Source organism: Microchirus variegatus, assembly GCF_963457635.1.
Source record: "Microchirus variegatus genome assembly, chromosome: 19".
Taxonomy (NCBI): Eukaryota; Metazoa; Chordata; class Actinopteri; order Pleuronectiformes; family Soleidae; genus Microchirus; species Microchirus variegatus.
Window position 1 is genome coordinate 774,755 of NC_139820.1, and position 27,818 is coordinate 802,572.

Consider the following 27,818-nt stretch of genomic DNA (forward strand, 5'->3'; position numbering starts at 1 on the left):
TGTGCGTGTGTGTCTGTGTGCGTGTGTGTGTGTATCTGTCTGTGTATCTGTGTATCTGTCTGTGTGTCTGTGTCTGTGTCTGTGTGTATCTGTCTGTCTCGGTCTGTGTGTGTGTGTGTGTGTGTGTGTGTGTGTCTTTGTCTCTGTGTGCGCGTGTGTGTGAGTGTGTCTCTGTCTGTCTCTCTGTGTGTGTGTGTGTGTGTGTGTGTGTGTGTGTGTGTGTGTGTGTGTCTGTGTGTCTCTGTGTGTGTCACACTGTAACCTTCTCTCTCTGTAGGTTGACGCTGAAGAAGCTGATGAGCCTCCAGGTGAGAGCACAGGTAAGTGTGTGTGTGTGTGTGTGTGTGTGTGTGTGTAAAGTACCTTTAAAGGGATAAAAGTACAAGTATCTTAACGACCAAGTATCTGGAGTCAATTTAAAAAATAAATAACTAAATAATATTACTTGTCAAAGTCTATTATATTCAACCGATAACTCCGCCCACATTGAGGAGGCGGTGCTATCGTAAAGGAAAACCATACTAGACTGTGTAGAGCTGGAGTCCTGACACAGGGGGGCGCTACAGCGCAGTCAGAGGTGAATACGTTAGAAGCTCATGCAACGCAAAAAATGAAACCGCTCAACTCTCACTTTAAGATATCACAGTTTAGCTCAGTGCGTCACGAGTCGAGTGTTTGGTCGTATTTAAATGAGCAGGAACACGTTAAAACTGCTGGTTTTGTCATATTTAAATGAGCAGGAACACGTTAAAACTGCTGTTTTGTCGTATTTAAATGAGCAGGAACACGTTAAAACTGCAAGTTTGTTGTATTTAAATGAGCAGGAACACGTTAAAACCGCTGTTTTGTCGTATTTAAATGAGCAGGAACACGTTAAAACTGCTGTTTTGTGGTATTTAAATGAGCAGGAACACGTTAAAACCGCTGTTTTGTCATATTTAAATGAGCAGGAACACGTTAAAACTGCTGTTTTGTGGTATTTAAATGAGCAGGAACACGTTAAAACCGCTGTTTTGTCATATTTAAATGAGCAGGAACACGTTAAAACTGCTGTTTTGTCATATTTAAATGAGCAGGAACACGTTAAAACTGCTGTTTTGTCGTATTTAAATGAGCAGGAACACGTTAAAACCGCTGTTTTGTTGTATTTAAATGAGCAGGAACACGTTAAAACTGCTGTTTTGTCGTATTTAAATGAGCAGGAACACGTTAAAACTGCTGTTTTGTCGTATTTAAATGAGCAGGAACACGTTAAAACCGCTGTTTTGTCGTATTTAAATGAGCAGGAACACGTTAAAACCGCTGTTTTGTTGTATTTAAATGAGCAGGAACACGTTAAAACCGCTGTTTTGTCGTATTTAAATGAGCAGGAACACGTTAAAACTGCTGTTTTGTCGTATTTAAATGAGCAGGAACACGTTAAAACCGCTGTTTTGTCGTATTTAAATGAGCAGGAACACGTTAAAACTGCTGTTTTGTCGTATTTAAATGAGCAGGAACACGTTAAAACCGCTGTTTTGTTGTATTTAAATGAGCAGGAACACGTTAAAACTGCTGTTTTGTCGTATTTAAATGAGCAGGAACACGTTAAAACTGCTGTTTTGTCGTATTTAAATGAGCAGGAACACGTTAAAACCGCTGTTTTGTCGTATTTAAATGAGCAGGAACACGTTAAAACTGCTGTTTTGTCGTATTTAAATGAGCAGGAACACGTTAAAACCGCTGTTTTGTCGTATTTAAATGAGCAGGAACACGTTAAAACTGCTGTTTTGTCGTATTTAAATGAGCAGGAACACGTTAAAACCGCTGTTTTGTCGTATTTAAATGAGCAGGAACACGTTAAAACCGCTGTTTTGTCGTATTTAAATGAGCAGGAACACGTTAAAACTGCTGTTTTGTCGTATTTAAATGAGCAGGAACACGTTAAAACCGCTGTTTTGTCGTATTTAAATGAGCAGGAACACGTTAAAACCGCTGTTTTGTTGTATTTAAATGAGCAGGAACACGTTAAAACCGCTGTTTTGTCGTATTTAAATGAGCAGGAACACGTTAAAACTGCTGTTTTGTCGTATTTAAATGAGCAGGAACACGTTAAAACCGCTGTTTTGTCGTATTTAAATGAGCAGGAACACGTTAAAACTGCTGTTTTGTCGTATTTAAATGAGCAGGAACACGTTAAAACCGCTGTTTTGTCGTATTTAAATGAGCAGGAACACGTTAAAACTGCTGTTTTGTCGTATTTAAATGAGCAGGAACACGTTAAAACCGCTGTTTTGTCGTATTTAAATGAGCAGGAACACGTTAAAACTGCAAGTTTGTTGTATTTAAATGAGCAGGAACACGTTAAAACCTCTGGTTTGTCGTATTTAAATGAGCAGGAACACGTAAAACCGTCGTATTTAAATGAGCAGGAAGACGTTAAACCCACTGGTTTCTTCCTCAGATGATCGCGGAGGTCACGGCGACGCCTTCTTCGCCCTGCGGAGCTGCCACCAGCTGCTGCGCGGCGACAGCGGCGAGTTTTTCTCGCCGGACTACCTGTGCTCCAACCCGTCCCTGTGGTGCAACTGGACCATCCGGGTGGATCCCGGGAAGAGGGTTCACCTCCAGCTGGAGGACCTGACCCCGGACGACGCCTGCCACCTCAAACAGGACCAGGTCCACGTGGACGAGCCCGGCAGCCGCTTCGGGGTTCACGAGATCCTGCAGAAGTGCTGGCGGGAGGCCAAGTACACCACGACCACCAACACCGTCAACGTGGTGCTGCTGATCGGCAGCCGGCCCAACTCGCCCTACAGGGGATTCTATAGCCGCTACCAGGCCTTTGGGCCGCCGGTCATGTACAGCCCGCAAGAAGTCTTCACAGAGCGAGACGAGCGGTCAGAACCAGGCCTGGACGTCGCTGACTTTGGACCCGTCACCGACTCAGACGCGGACTTTGATGCGACGTACGATTATTATGAGTCTGCCGAGACGGATGAGCAACCCTGGGAGTCTGAGGACGGCGCCGGCGCCGACGCTGAGGTGGGTTAACGCAGATTCTGAGCGGTACCTGAGGACGTGGTCTTCACCAGTTAGCTGGCGGCAACTGGACTTGATCGAGTCAAGTACTTCACACTTAAATCAAATAAGTCCGGTTGCCCACGGCAAAGGTTTCCACGGTTCAGTTTGGTACGGTATGTTATGTTTCCATTAAAAACAGTACAGGAGTAAAGCGGTATGGTCCAGGTGTAGCTAAACCAGTTCCACCCACGACAGCCGGCTGAACACACGCATTTTATTCTCGTACAAAGCTCTGAGAACGAGCTGCTGGATGTCCTCCATTGTTGTCGATAGCTGGCACGACGTCATGCTAGCCTGACCCAGGACTTTACCGTTCCGGGTCAGGATAACAAAGTTAGGGTCTCTCGTTTGAAAAGAACCCTCAGAAGTAGGATTGAAGCTTAGCCAACAGGGGGCAACCTTCCCAGTTCCGAAGAGAACTCCCTTCCAAGAAGCGTGACCCAGCAGACGTAGATATGCGACGGGACAGACCTACAACCAATCCGATCAATGATCCGCCGCTCAACTCCGTGCCATAATCCCGCTCGTACCCTGAGACCCTCCAACGGAGGGATTACAGATTACAGGTTCGTCCGAGCTTTTGAACAAAGACCCCTTACCTTAAAGGCACCGTCCTCGTATCGTTCTGCGTTCCCACATTTGACGTGATTCCTGTTTTTGTTTGTTTGGTCACACACTCAAGTCCACACCCAAGAATCTTTGCTTCTCCTCAGGTTGGCGAAGACCTCCATCCACCGCCGCGGTGGAACATCAGCCAGGTCTTCCCAATCACAGCCGTTCCCACACTTCCTGTGTCCACGCCCGGGACGTCCCGGTCAGAGAGAGCGCTCCCTCACACCGGTCAAACCGCCCAGTCGAACCGCTTGGACTCGGACCGTCCCAGTCATCAGCTCCAGGCCAGCACGCGCCCCCCAGTGGCAGTACGAAGGAATGTGATAGTAGAAGAAGAAGAAGAAGAAGAAGAAGAGGATGAGGATGAGGATGAGGAGGAGTTAACTGCTGCAGACGACAACAACAACAGCACTGAGGTCCACGAGACCTCGGACCAGCATCCGTCCACCTCAGAGGAACCAGAACCAGAACCAGATGGGACCGAAGACGCTCATCCTCACCCCAACGCGGTGGAGCCGCTGTTGGACGACAGGCGGAGCTGTGAGTACGATCACCTGTGATGCTACTTATGGTGCAGTTTGAGTTGTCGTCGGAAGTCGGATTTCCAGCTCAGAAAAGTCCCGTCTTACTTACAAGTTATCTATCTCTAGCTAAGCTAACAATCTATATATCTCTATCTAAGCTAACAAGCTATCTATCTAACCTAACAAGCTATCTATTTCTATCGAAGCTAACAAGCTATCTATCTAAGCTAACATATCTCTAACTTATCTAACAAGCTATCTATCTAAACTAACAAGCTATCTATCTCTATCTCTAGCTAAGCTAACAATCTATATATCTCTATCTAAGCTAACACGCTATCTAAGCTATATATCTCTATCTAAGCTTACAAGCTATCTATCTCTATCTAATCGCCTCTGGTCACCAGCACCTGTCCACGAGAGCAGGCGCTCACTGCTGCAGCTAAGCTAAGCTAAGTTAGATAAAGACGTCAAATCGTTCTTAAAATATCGTCGACTTGAGCTAACGTTGATTTTTATGAGACAAGTTGTTTTCCGAGGTGGCTAAAATCTGATATCACAGGAGACGCCGGGTTTTCTTCTCTGCCGACGTTTCCGCGACAAATCGTCGTAGAGATCGTACGTTTTTGTAGAACTAGCCTGAAGCTCCAAGGAGGGCTAGTGTTCTCTGTTTCCGATCTGTGGTGTTGGTGTTCTGGTTTTGTTTACTTTATGTAGACCTACACTTTTTGACTGTGTGCGTTTGTTTGTGTGTTTTTTCTCTTGCAGCCGATGAGCGAAATCATTCTGAGCTTCCGCACCTTCCTGCCGGTGAGTCCTGAACCGAACCGATTTTTATGAGACAAGTCATTTCCCGAGTGGCTAAAATCTGATAGACGACGAGTTTTCTTCTCTGCCGACGTTTCTGCGACAAAGTGTCGTAGAGATCGTACGTTTTTGTAGAACTAGCCCGAAGCTCCGAGGAGAGCGAGTTTTCCCTGTTTTCCGATCTGTGTTATTTTTTTTTTGTTCCCCCGCAGGTTGCAGCTCGGGTCTGTCGGCGGAGGCTAAAGGCGTCTACGTGCTCTTCTTCCTGCTCAGCTTCCTCATCCTGACGCTGCTGGCGGCCGCCGCCGTCCTCTACCACCGCCACCACCGGGGCAACTTCCTGGTCCGTTGCCATAGCAGCGGCAGGATGTCTCCTCCTGACCTCGACGGTCACCGCTGTGACGGCTACTCCCGCCGCGCCGACGTGGTCGCGCCTCCTCCGCCCCCCCGGGGTTCCTCCAGAGAGAGTTGGCCCCAGGTGAAGGAGCTGTGTCCGGCCGTGGACCTGCCGCTGCTGCGCTTCAGCCCCCTGCAGCCGCCGGACGGCTACATGGAGCCGCGGGACGGCGGGAATCTGTGAGGACGGCCTAGAGCGGCGTCCTACAAGACTTTTTATTTGTTTTTTTTTCATTTTTGTGTTTACGATTCTGCTGTCAGCTGACTCATTAAAGTCACAGCAAAAAAAACCAACAAACAGCGTTTTCTTCTTCTGCTCTGGACCTGCAGGCCCGGCAGAGGAGTTCAGGTTTTTAGTTTTTAGCTAAAAATAAGTTGGAGCTTTTATTGTGAAAAACTGGTTGAAAGAAGCCAAATAATTAACAAAGAATAAAATCTGACGTTTTAAGAGCATTTTATTCTCGGTCACAAGTTCAGTTCTAGCTTGCGTCGTTGTTCTAAACTAACAAGCTATCTATCTCTGGCCAAGCTAACAATCTATATATCTCTATCTAAGCTAACAAGCTATATATCTAATCTAAAATGCTATCAAAGCTATATATCTATCTAAGCTTACAAGCTATCTATCTAAACCAACAAGCTAGCTAGCTAAGTTAACAAGCTATCTATCTAAGCTAAGATGCTATCTAAGCTATATATCTATCTAAGCTTACAAGGTATCTATCTAAACCAACAAGCTAGCTAGCTAAGCTAACAAGCTATGTGTCTCTATCTAAGCTAACAAGCTATCTAAGCTTAAGTTATCCATGTAAATGAACATATTGCCTAAGTTATCCATCTAAACTAACAATCTAGTAAAACAAGCTATATATCTAAGCTAACAAGCTATCTATCTCTATCTATCTAAGCTAACAAGCTGTCTCAGCTAAAGTTATCTATCGCTATCTATGCTAACGAGCCATCTATCTCATTTTAAATTAAGCTAATGTTTTCTTAGCTGCATGATGTATTTGTCACACTGCGTAACGCGACATGAAGGAAAATAAGAGTTTTTAAAGAGTTGACGCTTCCATCAGCGCAGTTGTGATGGTGAAGATCTGCTGCTCCACGTCGTCGTCCAGTCGCCGCTGACCGCGCCGCTCATTGCGCCGCGCAATCACACTTCACTCGACTCCGCTGATAGAAAAATAAATTGCCGGGGAATCGATTCCGACGCGCGAGCGCGAAACGAAGCAGCGAGAGAGAGATTCTGAGCTGAGATCAGGTTATTAAACAGGGATGGGATTAACAGATTAACAGCTAATCCTGATTCCGGAATAGTGAGCGTAATTAGCCTTTATTTATCAGCCGTTAGCACCTGTGCTAAAGATGGATCACTGATTTAACAAATGTCCGCGTAATAATTGGTTTTATGGCGGGACAACGAGATAAATGAACTCGTTATCTCGAGGAAGTTGCGGCGAGATTGAACAGCGTCTCGCGTGGAGGGCGGAGTTAGCGAGGTGTTAGGGAGGAGTTCGCCGCGAGTCGCACACCATAATGTGAAGAAAATCACTTGTGTAACACTTGTTTTTGTTAGCGCTGGGCACGCTAACGGTGTCAACGTTGGTTCCATGACGACGTGACGTGACGTCATGTTTACGTGGCCGCGGCAGTGGATTCCAGGCACCGTTTACCAGTTAGCTGCGTTAGCTCCGTTAGCGCGTCTACAGTTGAACCAGAGCGGTCTGTTTATTGAATGTAAAGAGTAGCGCTAATAGCCAGCGTTTTTAAAGTTTAGTGTTATTTTAGAGACTAACTTTAACAATCGGAAACACGTAAACATGACATCATACCACTTTTTTTGGGTCAGTTGTCATGGAAACGCGTCATGCGTAAATATGCGTTAACGTCGACGCCGTTAGCGTGCCCAGCACTAGTTTTTATGCTTTTATTCACAGTCACATTCATTTTTAAAAGAGTTTTGGCTGCAGTGAGCAGGGTCGTCCACCAGGGGGCAGTGCGTCGCCTCCCTCTGACTCTGAATCATTCATCGGGGATAATAAGTGAAGCATTTTCACTCGTATCCCTGTAATAACGGCGGCGTCTCTTTGTCCTTTGTCATTCAACACATTGTCACGACCCAGAGCCTTAATCCCGCAGACTGACGGACACAGTTGCATCCTGGGAAAAGAGCCGCACGCCATTGTTTGAGCGACTCAAATCTGTTAAGCCCCTAATTCCTTTTCTGTGGGCATTAGCATAGTGGGAAGTATTCTCTGACTGAAGAGGCCAAAGCCTCCTCTCGTATGTGATGCCAGTATCAATTGTAAAGTAGCAACGTGCGGCGCTTATTAGCTTTTTAGCCGCGTAATCTCGCCGATAAGAAGAAGTATTTTCTTTAAGTGCGGCGTTACGCCGAGATTAAACGGGTTCGTGGCGACTTGTTGTGGCTACGGCGTCGCAGGATCACTTTGTTTGAGACGCGAAATGAAATATTGATTTAATCTTGCAAAAATATTGTATTTTACTGTTAGAAAATACACTTGTTCATTGTGCTGTGTTTTTTGTCTTTGTGGGCGGGGCTTAGGAAGCTGCCTGCTGATTGGCTACTGAGTTTTGCCGCGACAGCTCAATGGATCGGAAGACGTCGGGGGCTTGGAGTCAAACTCGTTCTGAAAGTTTCTCCCCGTCGACATCCGACAAAAGTAAGTATCTAACGTTTGTAATCTGACGAGGGAGCGTAAAAACAAGTGAGAGAGTAAAGAACAAGTGAGAACGTAAATAATAAGCGAGAACGTAAATAACAAGCGAGAGTGTAAAGAAAAAACGATGGAGAGTAAAGAATAAGCGAGAGAGCGTAAAGAATGAGGGAGAGTGTAAAGAACAAGGGAGCGTAAAGAACAAACAAGGGCGTAAAAAACAAACGAGAGCGTAAAGAATAAGAAAGGGAGTGTAAAGAACAAAAGATGGAGCGTAAAAAACAAGTGAGAGCGTAAAGAACAAACGATGGAGAGTAAAGAATAAGCGAGAGAGCGTTTTAAGAACGAGGGAGTGTAAAGAACAAACGAAAGATCGTAAAGAACAAACGAGGGAGCGTAAAGAACAAGTGAGAGAGAGTAAAGAACAAACGATGGGCACGAGGCAGCAGAGGACCAGCAGCTCCTGTGTCCCTGTGAGTTAAAATCACTGGTTTACTCTATGGACTTTGGTGTGGGAGAGTGAGTGACTTTGGTGTGGGAGAGTGAGTGACTGGTGTGAGGAGAGTGAGTGACTTTGGTGCGGGAGAGTGAGTGGCTTTGGTGCAGGAGAGTGAGTGACTTTGGTGCGGGAGAGTGAGTGACTTTGGTGCGGGAGAGTGAGTGGCTTTGGTGCGGGAGAGTGAGTGACTTTGGTGCGGGAGAGTGAGTGACTTTGGTGCGGGAGAGTGAGTGGCTTTGGTGCGGGAGAGTGAGTGACTTTGGTGCGGGAGAGTGAGTGGCTTTGGTGCGGGAGAGTGAGTGGCTTTGGTGCGGGAGAGTGAGTGGCTTTGGTGCGGGAGAGTGAGTGGCTTTGGTGCGGGAGAGTGAGTGACTTTGGTGCGGGAGAGTGAGTGACTTTAGTGCGGGAGAGTGAGTGGCTTTGGTGCGGGAGAGTGAGTGACTTTGGTGCGGGAGAGTGAGTGGCTTTGGTGCGGGAGAGTGAGTGGCTTTGGTGCGGGAGAGTGAGTGGCTTTGGTGCGGGAGAGTGAGTGACTTTGTTGCGGGTGAGTGAGCGGTCGGCTCTTCTGTTCGGAACGAGGGGGGGAACATTTTTCAAAGATCACTTTCCAGAAAAAACAAAGAGGAGAATAATCCCGTGGAGCCGAAGCCCTGAGGATTATTCTGAGGATTATTCTCCTCGTGTTACATGGATTAGCTGAAGCTCAACCTTTGACTCCTGTTAGGGACGACTTGACTCGTGGCTCTGTTTGAGGAGCCCCCCCCCCCCCGCTCATTATAATGGTATGTTCTCATGACCGTGATCCGCCTGAAGCCTCAGTGAACCTCATGTTTCATCTGGAAGTTTGTCCTTCTGTAAACGCACTGATGATGTCATCAAAACTCACTCACTCATTCATTCATTCATTCAGAGCTTTATCCTCCACAAGGTGGCGCTGACGCCAATCCCAGCTGACGTTGGGCCAAAGTCGGGGGTCATGACCCGTACGAGCGTCCAGTTCACCTCTCAGGGTTCCCACAGGTCCTTGAAATCCTTGAAAGTTTGTGAAAATTGCCCTAAATAGACGTAGGGTCATTGAAAGTCATGGGGTAAATGTGTCCTTGAAATCCTTGAAGGTTTTTGAATTTGGAAAAACATTCAAGGCCCTTGAATTGTTGTTACAAATTAAAAAAACTTTCCCATGGGTCCTTAAAATCCTTGAAGGTTTTTGGATTTATCGAAATTCAAGCACTTTCAATGACCCATGTCTTTTTCAGCGTGATTTTCTAAAAAGTTCAAGGGACTTGATTTTTTTTTACAAATTCAAAAAATCCCATAGAAAAAGTCAGAAAATCCCATAATCCTCCATGTTTGACGTCTCAAAGCTAATGGCGTTTATTAGCGCAGCCCAAAAGGCGCTTTGTGTGCGACGCGGCTGCCGTCGAGGTTTTGAATGACATTGTTAGCGAGCTGGTAACTCGAGCTTAATCTGGGCTAATCTGGCCCCGGTGCGAGCACAGGTGTGTGGCCCTTCAGCTCAGAGGGGGCGGGGCCCAACTGCGTGTTATCACATTTTAATTAAAGGGCCACGCCCCTTCCCCTCCTTACGCTTGGTCTGATACGGAGCAGCCGTTTTCCTGCAGAAGCCGTTTACGCTACACGAGTCGACGACTTTCAGTTTCCCGATTTTTTTTTTTTTGCGTGATTTTCAAAAACTTTCAAGGGCCTTGATTTTTTTTCCCCCAAATTCAAAATCTTTCATCAGGGACAATGCTGGTCCTCTGCTGCCTCGTGTGGTCACTTTGTGTCACTGAGGTCAATATTTGCGGGTTTTTTATCTCATAATTACTCTATGGACTTTGGTGTGTGAGAGTGAGTGACTTTGGTGTGGGAGAGTGAGTGACTTTGGTGTGGGAGAGTGAGTGACTTTGGTGTGGGAGAGTGAGTGACTTTGGTGTGTGAGAGTGAGTGACTTTGGTGTGGGAGAGTGAGTGACTTTGGTGTGTGAGAGTGAGTGACTTTGGTGTGGGAGAGTGAGTGACTTTGGTGTGTGAGAGTGAGTGACTTTGGTGTGTGAGAGTGAGTGACTTTGGTGTGGGAGACTGAGTGACTTTGGTGTGTGAGAGTGAGTGACTTTGGTGTGTGAGAGTGAGTGACTTTGGTGTGGGCGAGTGAGTGACTTTGGTGTGTGAGAGTGAGTGACTTTGGTGTGGGAGAGTGAGTGACTTTGGTGCGGGAGAGTGTGTGACTGGTGCGGGAGAGTGAGTGACTTTGGTGCGGGAGAGTGAGTGTTTCAGGCTGGAGCTCAAGTCTACGATATCTACGTCACACGTTCACGTCTTTATCTCGCTTTTTTTCCAACAGGAAACTGACGTTTGTGAAGCACTCACTCTCCCACACCAAAGTCACAGCTCACGTCTTTTATTCTCCTGAACAAAAAGCAGCAGAGGAAACTAATGAGGTACGTTTCACTCATTTCCATGTTAATGTGTTGTTTGTTGTCATTGTTGGAGGAGACAATGGTGCAGAGATGCTAATGCAGGAGAGCTAATGACAGAGAGCTAATGACAGAGAGCTAATGGGAGGCCATTCACAGCCATTAACCCCCCCCACACACACACACACACACACCCTCTGGGTTTATCACTGATAAAACTCACTGTCGTCCACGTCCACACCAAACCTCATAGAGAAAACCAGTGATTTTAGCTCACAGAGACACAGGAGCTGCTGGTCCTCTGCTGCCTCGTGTGGTCACTTTGTGTCACTGAGGTTAATATTTGGGAAGATTTTTTTACAACTTTTTATCTCATAATTACTCTATGGACTGGTGTGGGAGAGTGAGTGACTTTGGTGTGGGAGAGTGAGTGACTTTGGTGTGGGAGAGTGAGTGACTTTGGTGTGAGAGAGTGAGTGACTCTGGTGTGGGAGACTGAGTGACTTTGGTGTGGGTGAGTGACTGGAGAGTGAGTGACTTTGGTGTGTGAGAGTGTGGGAGAGTGAGTGACTTTGGTGTGGGAGAGTGAGTGACTTTAGTGTGGGAGAGTGAGTGACTTTGGTGTGGGAGAGTAGTGACTTTGGTGTGTGAGAGTGAGTGACTTTAGTGTGGGAGAGTGAGTGACTTTGGTGTGGGAGAGTAGTGACTTTGGTGTGTGAGAGTGAGTGACTTTAGTGTGGGAGAGTGAGTGACTTTGGTGTGAGAGAGTGAGTGACTTTGGTGTGGGAGAGTGAGTGACTTTGGTGTGGGAGACTGAGTGACTTTGGTGTGGGAGAGTGAGTGACTTTGGTGTGGGAGAGTGAGTGACTTTGGTGTGGGAGAGTGAGTGACTTTGGTGTGAGAGAGTGAGTGACTTTGGTGTGGGCGAGTGAGTGACTTTGGTGTGGGAGAGTGAGTGACTTTGGTGTGAGAGAGTGAGTGACTTCGGTGTGGGAGAGTGAGTGACTTTGGTGTGGGAGAGTGAGTGACTTTGGTGTGGGAGAGTGAGTGACTTTGGTGTGGGAGAGTGAGTGACTTTGGTGTGGGTGAGTGACTGGAGAGTGAGTGACTTTGGTGTGTGAGAGTGTGGGAGAGTGAGTGACTTTGGTGTGGGAGAGTGAGTGACTTTGGTGTGGGAGAGTGAGTGACTTTGGTGTGGGAGAGAGAGCGACTTTGGTGTGAGAGAGTGAGTGACTGGTGTGGGAGAGTGAGTGACTTTGGTGTGGGAGAGTGAGTGACTTTGGTGTGGGAGAGTGAGTGACTTTGGTGTGAGAGAGTGAGTGACTTTGGTGTGGGAGAGTGAGTGACTTTGGTGTGGGAGAGTGAGTGACTTTGGTGTGGGAGAGTGAGTGACTTCGGTGTGGGAGAGTGAGTGACTTTGGTGTGTGAGAGTGAGTGACTTTAGTGTGGGAGAGTGAGTGACTTTGGTGTGAGAGAGTGAGTGACTTTGGTGTGGGAGAGTGAGTGACTTTGGTGTGGGAGACTGAGTGACTTTGGTGTGGGAGAGTGAGTGACTTTGGTGTGGGAGACTGAGTGACTTTGGTGTGGGAGACTGAGTGACTTTGGTGTGGGTGAGTGACTGGAGAGTGAGTGACTTTGGTGTGTGAGAGTGAGTGACTTTGGTGTGTGTGAATGAATGAATGAATGAATGAGTGTGTAAACCCCCCCGACGTAGGGCTGGGGCTGAATTTCCCAGCATGCCTCTGTGCTGCTGGCCCCGGGGGGTTAATAAGTGGCCGAGCCTCCTTTTATCCAGCAGCGTTTGTGAATTAGCGCAGCACTGATGTTTACCACTGATATCATATATATGCTAATGTGGAGGCTTAATTGGAGGGGAGGGGCCAGAGGGGAGGGGCCAGAGGGGAGGGACTAGAGGGGAGGGGCCAGAGGGGGGGAGGACACAGAGCTGCGATCATGTGTTAAATTGATTTGTGAGAGCTGATATTTGATGGACAGCAGGGGGGGTGGCGGCAAGGGGCGGAGCCACAAGCCTCTCTTCCTTAAAAAAAAGTCTGATCTGAATCGTATGGAAGTTCAGAAAGAGGTGGAAAAAGTCGTAATTATGAGATAAAAAGTCGTAATCATGAGATAAAAAAAATGTCGTAATTATGAGATAAAAAGTCGTAATCATGAGATAAAAAGTCGTAATTTTGAGATTACAAAAAAATCATAATTATCAGATACAAAAAGTCGTAATTATGCTATGAAAAAGTCATAATTGTGAGACCGAAAGTCATAATTGTGAGATTTTAAAAAGTCGTAGTTGGCTAGGTAGGCGTGGCTTAATTGAGCAGCAGCTGTTGTTGTTGTTGTCGATCTAGTTTATTTATGCGGTGTTGCCATGGCGACGGTGCAAAGTCGGATTTTAGACGAAAAACAGCACCCCCTGGTGGAGGCAGATAACACTGCCGCCTCCTCCTGAAGACCACATTCTTCTTCACGGCTCTGTCTCAGCGCTAACCGCTGCCACTGCCACGGCAACAGGCTTTGTTGCTCCATGCTAATCCGCTAACACTGGGGGTTGGGGGGGGGGGGGGTTGAGGGGGTGAGGGGGTGAGGGGGACCCCGGGAATGAGAAACGGAGTTCCAATAAACCAAAGTTTTCCTTAAATCCTCGGGGATAATAGAGGCAGAGGCCGGGGATTAGCGGCTCGCTGGCCTCTGGGTGGCCCCTGAACCACCGCGGAGGCAAAGACCGGAGAGAAAAACGTCGAGCGTCGAGCGTTCACACGGAAGAAGTTAGCTTAATTCCATCAAAGAGCCGCGAATTAGCCATGAATTTATTCCGACCTCTCCGCCCTCTGCTCCTGCCATTGTTGGACGACTTCTGCGACATCTGCTCGTCGGACACAGATTAGCTCGGTTTCGATGTGTGGAAGCTAATCGTTTAAAAAAAAAAAAAATGCTCTTTTTGCAGGCCGCGCATAACCGCCGCCGCCGCCGCCGCCGCCGCGCGGCTTTATTAGCAATTGTAATTTACAGAATAATTAAAGAAAGTTAAACGACTGTAAACGTAGAACACGTCTTTGTGCTCGAGGACGCGTGAACCTGCGGCGTACGGCTGGCTGCTCTGATAAACCACGCTAATGCTAATGAAAGAACGCCGCCGCCGCCGCCACCATGCTAATGACACATTTCTCTAAGCGTGTTGGATTTGCTCGCCCTCCTGTCCTTTAATCTGAGGTCGGGTGGTGTTTACTGACATGTTAAAGAAAAGGATTAAATAATTCAGCGATCAACGCTCTTAGTTTAGGTTAAGAATCAAAGGGCTCTACGATATCTACGATATCTGAGTCACGTGTTCACGTCTTTATCTTCACTGTTAATCTGAGGTTTGTAAACCGCTCACTCTCTCACACCAAAGTCCACCGAGAAAATCCTGACGAATACTTTGTGTCACTGAAGTCGATCTGAACGCAGAATTTCAAAAGTCGAATTTTACAAAATAAGACGTTTGAACTTTTACTGTTTCCTCGTAATACTGTGACTTTTTCTTGTAATATTAGATCTTTTTCTTCTAATTTTACAACTTTAAAATTAAAAAAAAAATCTAATTTTCTAAAAATCTAATTTGACTAATTTCACTTTTTTCTTCTAATTCTACTAATTTAAAATTTTTCTCAGAATATTGCGACTTTTTTCTTTTAATTTTACAACTTACCTATAATTTTTACGAATTTTAAATTTTTTCTCGTAATGTTGCGACTTTTTCTTGTAATATTAGAACTTTTTCTTCTAATTTTACAATTTTCTCGAAATTTTTAGAAATGTATATCTAATTTATATCTAATTTCACTAATTTCACTTTTTTTCTTCTGATTTTACAACTTATCAATATATTTTACTTTTTTCTCGTAAAATTGCGAAATTTTTCTCGAGATATTTCAACTTTTTTCTTCTAATTTTACAACTATTTTTCCTGGAATTTTGCCACTTGATCGTGATTTTACTCAATTAACTTTTTCCTCGTAATATTGCGAGTTTTTAATTTTACAACTTATCTATAATTTTTACGAATTTTACATCTTTTCCACGTTTACAACTTTTTTCCTTGTAATATTGCGACTTTTTTCTTCTAATTTTACAACTAATTTTACTACTTTACGTGTGTGTGTGTGTGTGTGTGTGTGTGTGTGTGTGTGTGTGGGGCTAATCCCGGAAAGTGATGACGCCGTCTTTTACCCATGATCCTCTTGGCACCGTCCCATCTCGAAAAGCAGCCTGACCAAGACAAAGGCACAAAGAGGCAGAGGTCACGGCAGAGGTCACGGCCGCGGTGGTAATGGCGGCGATAGCGATGATGATGATGATGATGGCGGCGTAGTGTGATTGTGAGCTAATGCTAATGAGGCTGCTCTGATCTTGTTTTCAACACCTTCAAGGACCTCATGGCGCTCGCGGCATAAAGACGACTAAATGAGAAATGTGAAGCTGCCCTGGGGCCTCGGGGCTTTTCAACCCCCCCCCCCCCCACAAACCCCCCCCGGAAAAAAGAAAGGATCAGAAAGAGGAAAACAGCAGGAGACGAAGACGAGTAAACTTTAGAGGAAAAACTGGAGTAACGACGAGTTTACGAGTCAGATCGCTAACGTCCTCACGTCTCTGCTCACGCTCACACGCTCAGATTAGCGGCGGGGCGTTCGATGGCGTCTTTGGTCTTTGTCCTGCGATGAGTCCTTCACTGGACACGTCCTTCACTGGACACGTCCTTCACTGGACACGTCCTTCACTGGACGCGTCCTTCACAATGTCTCGACTGGACACGTCCTTCACTGGACACGTCCTTCACTGGTCACGTCCTTCACTGGACACGTCCTTCACTGGACACGTCCTTCACTGGACACGTCCTTCACTGGACGCGTCCTTCACAATGTCTCGACTGGACACGTCCTTCACTGGACACGTCCTTCACTGGTCACGTCCTTCACTGGACACGTCCTTCACTGGACACGTCCTTCACTGGACACGTCCTTCACTGGTCACGTCCTTCACTGGACACGTCCTTCACTGGTCGCGTCCTTCACAACGTCTCACCTGGACACGTCCTTCACTGGTCGCGTCCTTCACAACGTCTCACCTGGACACGTCCTTCACTGGACACGTCCTATACTGGTCACGTCCTTCACTGGACACGTCCTTCACTGGACACGTCCTTCACTGGACGCGTCCTTCACAATGTCTCGACTGGACACGTCCTTCACTGGACGCGTCCTTCACTGGACGCGTCCTTCACTGGACGCGTCCTTCACAACGTCTCACCTGGACACGTCCTTCACTGGACACGTCCTTCACTGGTCACGTCCTTCACTGGACACGTCCTTCACTGGACACGTCCTTCACTGGACACGTCCTTCACTGGACACATCCTTAACTGGACACATCCTTCACTGGACACATCCTTCACAGGACACGTCCTTCACTGGTCGCGTCCTTCACAACGTCTCACCTGGACACGTCCTTCACTGGTCGCGTCCTTCACAACGTCTCACCTGGACACGTCCTTCACTGGACACGTCCTTCACTGGACACGTCCTTCACAATGTCTCGACTGGACACGTCCTTCACTGGACGCGTCCTTCACTGGACACGTCCTTCACTGGACACGTCCTTCACAACGTCTCGACTGGACACGTCCTTCACTGGACACGTCCTTCACTGGACACGTCCTTCACTGGACACGTCCTTCACTGGACACGTCCTTCACAATGTCTCGACTGGACACGTCCTTCACTGGACGCGTCCTTCACTGGTCGCGTCCTTCACTGGTCGCGTCCTTCACAATGTCTCACCTGGACACGTCCTTCACTGGACACATTCTAAGTAGATTTTGGAATTAGAATTAAAAAAATAATAATTATGGGTAGAATTTTGGAATTATAAGTGAATTTTGGAATTCTATGTAGATTTTTGAATTCTAAGTAGATTTAGGAACTTTAATTACATTTTTTAATTCTACGTAGACTTTTGAGCGATAAGAAAGTTCACTGTAGATGTTCCATGTTGTGATCACATGAACGTTCACCACACTGAGAATGTCCTTTTTTTTTTTTTTTTTTTTTTTCTTTCAGCAATCAATCAATGCAGGTCCTTTCAATCACGAGAGCTTTAGACCAGGGGGGGGGTTAGCTTTGGTGACTTAAGAAGCTCAACTACCTCTGTACCCCCACCATCTGCACACACACACACACACACACACACACACACACACACACACACACACACAGCCCTTTCACTCTCTCCACTCCAACTAATTAAATCAATCTCCCCCCCCCCACACACACAATATTCACTGACCCACTGATTGTGTGTCTTCATGCATATTCACCTCACAGCGACGACAACATTACACATTTAAACACAACCTCTGAGTTTGTACATGAGCGGCTGACACTGATGCACCATTTAGAAACTATATACATATATATATATATATATATATATATATATATATATATATATATATATATATATATATATATATATATATATATATATATATATATATATATATATATATATATATATATATATATATATATATATATATCCCAGAATGCACTCTGTCGACTCTTTCTCAGATGAAGTTGTGGGTCGCAGCCCAAAGACAAACTGGATTAGCGAGTATTGGATTAAAGGTAAAACGGAGGAAAACAAAGCAGAAAAGCTGCCTGTGATCACAGGAGGGAATTTATTTCTCTTTTATTCTTTCTTTCAGAGTAAAGATCCCAGGATTAAGACGGGATTATTAAATCTGGGATTAATGTGTAATGCTGCGGCTAACCCTCAGGCTCAGGGATTTGTGATCTAAAGCAAACGGGGAATAAAATCTACTCTGACGACTCGACCAGAGCTTTTTAAATCTCCTGCCAGATTTGAAGTGTTGGGATTACACAGTGTTGGGATTACACAGTGTTGGGATTACACAGCTGTTTGGTGTGTTTTAATCCTGTGATAACTGTGTTTACACTGAGAGGAAGTTGAACTTCAGTGATTAAACCTCGCTCACACTGATTTAGACAAATCTACATCTGCCTCAAACCGTAGAAATAATCTGTCGACGTTTGTTCAGATTAATCTCGATCTCTAATTTACGATAGATTTACAAAAAAAAGGTCGACTCTGGAATCAGTCTCGTGTTTTCCCTTTGGAACATCAAGTGGATTATGGAATTATAACTTAATCTACGTTAAGTAGATTTTGGAACTTTAGGTAGATTTTGGGATTATAAATAGATTCTGGATCTATCAATAGATTTTTGGATTATAATTACTCTCCCACACCAAAGTCACTCACTCTCTCACACCAGTCACTCACTCTCTCACACCAAAGTCGCTCTCTCTCCCACACCAAAGTCACTCACTCTCCCACACCAAAGTCACTCACTCTCCCACACCAAAGTCACTCACTCTCCCACACCAAAGTCACTCACTCTCTCACACCAAAGTCACTCACTCTCTCACACCAAAGTCGCTCTCTCTCCCACACCAAAGTCACTCTCTCCCACACCAAAGTCACTCACTCTCCCACACCAAAGTCACTCACTCTCCCACACCAAAGTCACTCACTCTCTCACACCAAAGTCGCTCTCTCTCCCACACCAAAGTCACTCACTCTCCCACACCAAAGTCACTCACTCTCCCACACCAAAGTCACTCACTCTCCCACACCAAAGTCACTCACTCTCCCACACCAAAGTCACTCACTCTCTCACACCAAAGTCACTCACTCTCTCACACCAAAGTCACTCACTCTCCCACACCAAAGTCACTCACTCTCCCACACCAAAGTCACTCACTCTCCCACACCAAAGTCACTCACTCTCCCACACCAAAGTCACTCACTCTCTCACACCAAAGTCGCTCTCTCTCCCACACCAAAGTCACTCACTCTCCCACACCAAAGTCACTCACTCTCCCACACCAAAGTCACTCACTCTCCCACACCAAAGTCACTCACTCTCCCACACCAAAGTCACTCACTCTCTCACACCAAAGTCACTCACTCTCCCACACCAAAGTCCATAGAGTAAACCAGTGATTTTAACATCACAGGAGTTGTTGATCCACTGCTGCCTCCATCACTAACTTACAATGACTGATTTTGCAAAATTCGGCTTTTAAAGTAATTAATTTAAACTTAACTCAGTGACACAAAGTGACCACACAAGGCAGCAGAGGACCAGCAGCTCCTGTGTCCCTGTGAGCTAAAATCACTGGTTTTCTCTATGGACTTTGGTGTGGGAGAGTGAGTGGTTTACAAATGTGTTGTTAAAGTCAGTCTCACAGTGAAAAGTATTTAAATAAGTATAACATGAGCAGATCTGTGTTTGATTGATTGGTTCCTCAGAGACTGAGCTGCAGCTCGTCTGATAACGTCCTGATACATAATCAATACGTTCTCATTAGTTTTTACCTCCACACTTTTCCTCTCGTCTCTCAGGCTTCTGCTATCACGTAATCTCCAGATTATTAAGTGCAGATTATTGACGGAGGTGGAAGCACAGCCTCTGGTATGGAGGACGTCCAGACTCTGTGTCTTTGTCTCCGTCAAAAATGTCCTTACTCATTAACTGTGAGTCTGAGAAGAGACACACATCCTGTCCTGTACTCGTCCACTTCCTCCTCAATATGTCAAGAAAACGTCTTTGTTAAAAGAAAAAATTATTGTGGATGCCCTTTAATGGAGACTTTTATTTTGAAAATTGCGGGGTATTAGTTTTAGTGTGGACAAACAAATTATGACTTTTATTTTGAAAATTGCAGGATTGTGTTTCAGTGTGGATATACAGAAACTCAGACCTTTATTTTGAAAACTGCCGGGTTGTGTTTCAGTGTGGACGAATGAAAACTGTGACTTTTATTTTGAAAACTGCCGGGTTGTGTTTCAGTGTGGACGAACGAGAACTGTGACTTTTATTTTGAAAACTGCAGGATTGTGTTTCAGTGTGGACACACGCGCACACACACACACACACACACACACACACACACACACACACACACACACACACACACACACACACACACACACACACACACACACACACACCTTGATACATGTGATCGACCTTTATTTAATCATTTTTATTTATTCTACAGATCAATGTTTCCTCTTCTTCTTCCTCTTCCTCCTCTGACCTCCTCGTGTGTCACGTGGTCTGCTCACCTCTGGAGAAAGTGGGCGGGGTCTATTTGCGGTGCTGGAGCTCGCCTGCAGATTGGCCCCGCCTCCTCTGGAGCCTCTGAGCGCTGTGATTGGCTGACAGGAGGCGGAGCTCGTCCTGCTGTTTTTTTCTTTTTTTTTATGTCACTCATAACACACACACACACACACACACACACTAGCTCGAGGCCTCACACACACACACACACACACACACACGGAGAGAGAGAGTGTGAGAGAAAACGTCTTATTTTGAAAAACTTTCATCAATGTGGATTTTTATAATCTGTGGATTTAATTTCGCTGGATTTCTTTTTTTAAATTCTTCACAAGGTGAGAACTTTTATTTTAGTTTTCTTTATTTAATTTCCTGTCTTTATTTTGTAATTTTATTTTAATTTTATTTTATTTTCCCTTATGTTTCCTGGAGCTTTTGTTTATATTTTAATCTTAAACTCTTTTTTTTTTTTTTTTTGCACAATGTTTCGTGTTCATTGTTATTATTTAAAATATGACTTTAAAATAAGTTTTTCTTATTTATTTTCGTTCTTCTATATTATTTAAATGTTTTAATGTTCCTTTATTATTATTTTTTAAAGTTATAACAACATTTAAAAAAGTTTTTTTTTTAATTTCCTGCAGCTGCTGCGAAGAAAAGTCGTCTCGCGCTGATTTAATCTCAATTCTAATGAAGTTAATTTACTTTTTTTTTTTTCTTTTTCTTCACGCGTTCACTTCCGCGGTAATGGAAATGCGCGTGAATGAGGTCCGTGAACGCGTCACGGGAGGCCGCGGCTCGCGCTGAACGTGAACAAATAAAAACACGAAGATAAAAACAACAACAACAACAACGTCATCGCGTTAATTCACTTACAATATAATATGTTTTTATTATTTATTATTTATTATTCTTTTAGTTTCGTTGTTGAAAATCATTTATTTCTTTGGCGTCAAGTTAAAAAAAAACTTTTTTTAAAAAATTTATTTCAGGGATTATTTAAATTCTTTAAAGTCTCACGTTTTCACATTTTTTATTCAATAAAAATGTACATTTGTGAGGAATTAAAGATTAAAAATAAAAGACAAAAAACGAGTAAAATAATAAATGATCGTGTGTGTGTGTGTATCTCACACACACATTCCAGCAGAGAGAAAAGTCCCCATTGATTTAAATGGATCAATTTAAACAGTGAATTCAAATTTTGAATTTCCTTAACAATAAATTAACAATTGAATAAATAAATAAATAAATAAATAAACAAAACACATTGTTTACTCAGATTAATTCAAACCATAATTTCTAAGAAAGACAAATCTTCTAAAATCTTCCTCTATCACTGTTTACTTTACTTTCACATAAAAACAACAACTTTGTTTTTATATCGTTGTAAAAAAAATATTCTAAGATGTTTAATCTTATTTTTTTCAGTTAAATGTTGTGACTTTAAAGTCTAAAAAAAAGCTTTAAAGCTTTAAACTTTAAAAACTAAAACATTTTAAATATAGAATATACATTTTCAGGAGTAAACAGGATGTTTACAGCAATTTAAACAAAAAAACGACAAAAATATTGACCTTTAAATCTGACAAAATGTTTATAAAATTCCCCCAAAGAAATTTGTTGTAATTTTATAAACATTTTGTCAGATTTAAAAGTCAATGTTAACAAAAGCAAGAATATTTGTATTATTATTATTGTTATTATTATTATTACCATAAAACATGAAAAACAAAACAACCGTAAAAAAAAGTTTCCTCTTTTAAAAGAATAAAGAGAAAAATACAAACTTTAACATAAGGAGAAAAAAAAACCTTTAATATTAGAATAAAAACTTCAACAAAAAAATCCAAAAATGTATTTAAAAATAATGTAAATGAGAAAAACTTAAAAGTTAAAGTGAGAGTTGGTCATTAACTGGTTCAGGTTAAGGTTAAGTTAACTCAAAGCTAAGTTAAAGTTAGCGTTAGCGTTAGCGAGGACATTTTGTCCCGTGCTCGCGTCCACATCACAACCTAAAATGGCCGCTCGTGGGTTAACGGCCGCGTTCCGTTTACGTCGGAAAGTCGGACGTGTCGGAAAAAACGGAACTAACTCGCCCCGGGCTAACCGCTGTTAGCGCTAGCGGTCGGTAACATCGACGTACGAGGTACATTTTTGGCAAAAAAAACGCTAAAAATAACGATAATCTGCGACGAATCTGGGATTTAAACTCCGACTAAAAATGGGATTAATCCTAAAATGTAGAATTTAATTTGTGTGTGTGTGTGTGTGTGTGTTTCAGGGGCTAGATTTTTTATTTATAAAAACGTATTTATTTATTTATTAATTAATTAAGCAGAGGCTAATCTCGTTCTTAAGTATATTTATTGAATTATTTAATGAAGTTGACACTTGTTAATTTCAAATTAAAACATATGTAAAGGATTAAAGTGTTAAAATAGAGTTGTTTTTCAATGAAAACAGGTTTTTTTAAAGGAATTAATACAAATAAAGTAATAAATCAATGGGTTTTTTTTCAAAGTAAAACATTAAATGAAATAAACAAAACAGAAATAAAGTGATTAAAATAATAATAATAGAGAATATATAAATATATACTTAGATTATTTATTCATTTCTATTTTTAAGTTAAAAGAAGTGTTCATGTCACTGTAATCTGACTTAATCTCAGATTAAAGTGTGAAGATGAGTCTGTTTGTGTTTGAAAGTTCATTTGTTTCCTTTGTTTTTTAATCTCAGGTCTAAATTAACATTTATTTCTGTTGAAAACAAATTAAACAAATTAAATAAATCATTTTAATTCTTAATTCTCGTCACTTTATGTCATTATTTTACTGAAGTGCGTCATTCCGCATAAATACCGTGTTTTTCCGCGTGTGTAAATCACACTTTGTCATAATAATCTCACAGTAAATGACATAATCTTACTTTATATCATAATAAACATATCAGTCAATTCAAGATTGTAAAATTATAATCTAGGAAAAGTTTTAGATAAATTTTCAGGACAGAAAAAAAAGTTTTTTTCTATTTGTTTTTATTTTATTTCTCTGTTATTTTGGCGTAAAAAAAGAAGAACATTTGAAATTAAAAATACTTTAAATAATTGTGTATTTTTATGCTGTAAATAATCCTGTAATAATCCGTGTGTGTGTTTGCGCGCGTGTGTGTGTGTGTAGACGGTGACCGGGACATCAGCTGCAGCTGCGGCCGCTCGTGTCGCTCCTCACTGCGGACTCTACTTCTTCTTCCTCCTCTTCCTCCTCTTCCTCCTCTTCCTCTTCCTCTTCCTCCTCTTCGTCGTTTTCCCGCGCTGTGAGCATGATGTCATACCTCAAACAGGCCCCGTACGGGATTAACGGACTGGGCCTGAGCGGAGCCGCCATGGATCTGCTGCACCCGTCAGTGGGTTACCCCGGTACCGACACACACACACACACACACACACACACACACTTTCATATATGCTGTACATATATATATATTTATATATATATATATTTATTTATATTTATATATTGATATATATATAAATATATACATATATATATTGTTATATATGTTTATATTTATATATATATATATATATATATATACATGTATTTTGATAATAATAATAATTATATATAATTAAAGTAAAATGGAAAACTTGGAAAAGTAAAATTAGAAAAACAATTTTTAACGAAAGATATAACTTTTATTGTTTTTATTTAACACAATAAAACTTTGATGAACATAAAAAGCAAGATTTTTTTTTTTCCATAAAACTCTTTCAAATTAAAACAAGCTTTAAAAACGTTATTCTTTAATATATATATATATTTTTTGTTTACATTAAAAAGTTTTTTTTTATATAAATATAAAACTCACAATTAACAGATAAAAAAATTGTTAACATTAGGGGAAAAACTTGCATATTAGAATAATAATAATAATAATAAAACAAATTATAGTAAAAACAATACAATAAAAAACAAAAATTGAATAAAACCATAAACAACTTAAGAAAACAACAACTTTTTATGAAATGATGTCATTTATTTTGTTTCTCTGATAAAGTAAAGTTTGTTTGTTTGTTTGTTTGTTTGTTTGTCAGTGAACCCTCGTAAACAGCGTCGTGAGCGGACGACCTTCACTCGCTCTCAGCTCGACATCCTGGAGTCTTTGTTCTCTAAGACCAGATATCCTGATATATTCATGAGAGAAGAAGTCGCTCTGAAGATTAACCTGCCTGAGTCCAGAGTACAGGTGTGTGTGTGTGTGTGTGTGTGTGTGTGTGTGTGAGTGTGTGTGTGAGTGAGTGTGTGTGTGTGTGTGTGTGTGTGTGTGTGTGTGTGTGTGTGTGTGTGTGTGTGTGTGTGTGTGTGTGTGTGTGTGTGTGTGTGTGTGTGTGTGTGTGTGAGTGTGTGAGAGAGAGACTGTGTCTGAAAGATTCCTTTAGCTGCTGTTTATGCTAACTAGCAATGTCAGCTAACAAATGTAGCATCTCACTGAGTGGAGTGAGTGAGTGAATGAATGAATGAATGAGTGAGTGAGTGAATGAATGAGTGAGTGAATGAGTGAGTGAATGAATGAGTGAGTGAATAAATGAGTGAATGATTGAATAAATGAATGAATGAGTGAGTGAAGGAGTGAGTGAGTGAGTGATTGAATGAATGAGTGAGTGAATGAATGATTGAATGAATGAGTGAGTGAATGAATGAGTGAATGAATGAGTGAATGAATGAATGAGTGAGTGAGTGAGTGAATGAATGAGTGAATGAATGAGTGAGTGAATGAGTGAGTGAATGAGTGAATGAATGAGTGAATGAATGAATGAGTGAGTGAGTGAATGAGTGAGTGAATGAATGAATGAATGAGTGACTGAATGAATGAATGAGTGAATGAATGAGTGAGTGAATGAATGAGTGAATGATTGAATAAATGAATGAATGAGTGAGTGAAGGAGTGAGTGAATGAATGAGTGAGTGAGTGAGTGAATGAGTGAGTGAGTGAATGAATGAATGAATGAGTGACTGAATGAATGAATGAGTGAATGAATGAGTGAATGAGTGAGTGAATGAATGAGTGAGTGAATGAGTGAGTGAATGAGTGAATGAGTGAGTAAATGAATGAGTGAATGATTGAATGAATCAGTGAATGAGTGAATGAATGAATGAGTTCATTCTTCTTCATGAAGGTTTTTCCAGTTTTGTGTTGTTTTTCTAACCTGATCCTTTAAAGGTTCAGTAATAAATAATAATAAATAAATCCCTGTGACCTCTGACCTCTGACCTCTGACCTCAGGTGTGGTTTAAGAACAGACGAGCTAAATGTCGTCAGCAGCAGAGCATCAGCATCAGCAGCAGCAAAGTCAAAGCCATGAAGAAGAAGTCGTCTCCGCCCACAGAGAGCAGCAGCTCAGAGAGCAGCACTCACTTCACGCCACCGCCCACCGCCTCCACTTGCTCCGCCTCCTCAGCCCCGCCCTCCTCCTCTTCCTCCTCCTCCTCCTCCTCCTCCTCCTCCGTCTCCGCCCCCGCGTCGTCCATCTGGAGCCCGGCGCCCATCTCCCCGGCCGCGGCGCCCGCCGCCCCGACCAGCGCCTCCTGCATGCAGCGCCCCGCGTCGTCCTCGGGCGCCGGGGGGGCGCCGTCCTACCCCGTGTCCTACGGGCAAACGGCGGCGGGGGCGGCGGCGGCGTACGCTCAGAGCTACCCGGCCACCGCCGCCGCCGCCGCCGCCTCGGGCTCCTACTTCGGCGGCGTGGAGTGCGGCTCGTATCTGGCGCCCGTGCACTCGCATCATCACCAGCTGAGCGCCGTGACCTCACACCCGCATCATCACATCGGCCCGGCGTCGGGACACGCCCACCATCACCCTCATCACCACCACCATCATCATCATCACCCGCCGCACCATCATCACCAGGCGTACGGCGCCCAGGGCCTCGCCTTCAACTCCACGGACTGTCTGGATTACAAAGAGCAGACGGCGGCGGCGTCCGCGGCGGCGTCCGCCTGGAAACTCAACTTCAACGCCGCCGCCGACTGTTTGGACTACAAAGACCAGGCGTCGTGGCGCTTCCAGGTGCTGTGACTTCCTGTTTGTCTTCTTCTACGCGTCAGCGTTGGCGAACTCGAACGCGGGAGCTGTCGCACCCGGGATTATCTTCCTAATCCAGAAAGGGAAGCGGCGACGGTGGAAAGTCGTGCGACCGACTCTGAGATCGCCGCGCACACGCCCCCTGGTGGCCTCCTGCTGCCAGCAGAGCCGCTAATCCACGACAAACTCCTGGATTAAGAACTTTGTCAGGTTAAAAGTCTACGATGTCGTTAAGAAGTTTGTAAAACCACTCACTCTCCCACACCAAAGCCCATAGAGAAAACCAGTGATTTTATCATCACAGCAATCACAGAATTTTGAGATTGAAGACAGAATTCTTAAAGTCCGAATTTTGAGATTGAATTCAGAGATTAACCTTGTTTGTTTGTTTTGTTTTTTTTACCGTGAAACAAAATAAACATGTGAATATGATGTCAGTATTCTGCTAAGAAGATGTAAACGTTTGTGTCTTTATAATAAAGACTTGTTTAAAACACGAGGCAGAGTCTACGATGTCTTTAAGAACCACTCACTCTCCCACACCAAAGCCCATACAGAAAACCAGTGATTTTAGCTCACAGGGACACAGGAGCTGCTGGTCCTCTGCTGCCTCGTGTGGTCACTTTGTGTCACTGAGTTAAGTCGAGATTAAATATTTTAAAAGCCGAATTTTACAGAATAAGACGTTTAAAGTTAGTGATGGAGGCAGAAGTGGATCAACAACTCCTGTGTGCTGTGATGTTAAAATCACTGGTATACTCTATGGACTTTGGTGTGGGAGAGTGAGTGACTTTGGTGTGAGAGAGTGAGTGACTTTGGTGTGGGAGAGTGAGTGACTTTGGTGTGGGAGAGAGAGTGACTTTGGTGTGGGAGAGTGAGTGACTTTGGTGTGGGAGAGTGAGTGACTTTGGTGTGGGAGAGTGAGTGACTTTGGTGTGAGAGAGTGAGTGACTTTGGTGTGAGAGAGTGAGTGACTTTGGTGAGGGAGTGTGAGTGACTTTGGTGTGGGAGAGTGAGTGACTTTGGTGTGGGAGAGTGAGTGACTTTGGTGTGGGAGAGTGAGTGACTTTGGTGTGGGAGAGTGAGTGACTTTGGTGTGGGAGAGTGAGTGACTTTGGTGTGAGAGAGTGAGTGACTTTGGTGTGGGAGAGTGAGTGACTTTGGTGTGGGAGAGAGAGTGACTTTGGTGTGGGAGAGTGAGTGACTTTGGTGTGGGAGAGTGAGTGACTTTGGTGTGGGAGAGTGAGTGACTTTGGTGTGGGAGAGTGAGTGACTTTGGTGTGAGAGAGTGAGTGACTTTGGTGTGGGAGAGTGAGTGACTTTGGTGTGGGAGAGAGAGTGACTTTGGTGTGGGAGAGTGAGTGACTTTGGTGTGGGAGAGTGAGTGACTTTGGTGTGAGAGAGTGAGTGACTTTGGTGAGGGAGTGTGAGTGACTTTGGTGTGGGAGAGTGAGTGACTTTGGTGTGGGAGAGAGAGTGACTTTGGTGTGGCAGAGTGAGTGACTTTGGTGTGGGAGAGTGAGTGACTTTGTTG

General features: G+C 43.7%; 1 protein-coding gene across 1 annotated transcript; it reads left to right on the top strand.

The window, feature by feature from the left end:
- Positions 1–23,521: 23,521 nt before the first annotated feature.
- Positions 23,522–26,278, top strand: LOC310941114 (homeobox protein OTX1 B-like; the record flags this gene model as incomplete). Its single annotated transcript, XM_083906207.1, has 3 exons — positions 23,522–23,618; positions 24,297–24,448; positions 25,487–26,278. The coding sequence occupies 3 exons, from the start codon at positions 23,522–23,524 to the stop codon at positions 26,276–26,278; spliced, it is 1,041 nt and encodes a 346-aa protein (XP_083762333.1).
- Between the last annotated feature and the right edge of the window lie 1,540 nt (positions 26,279–27,818).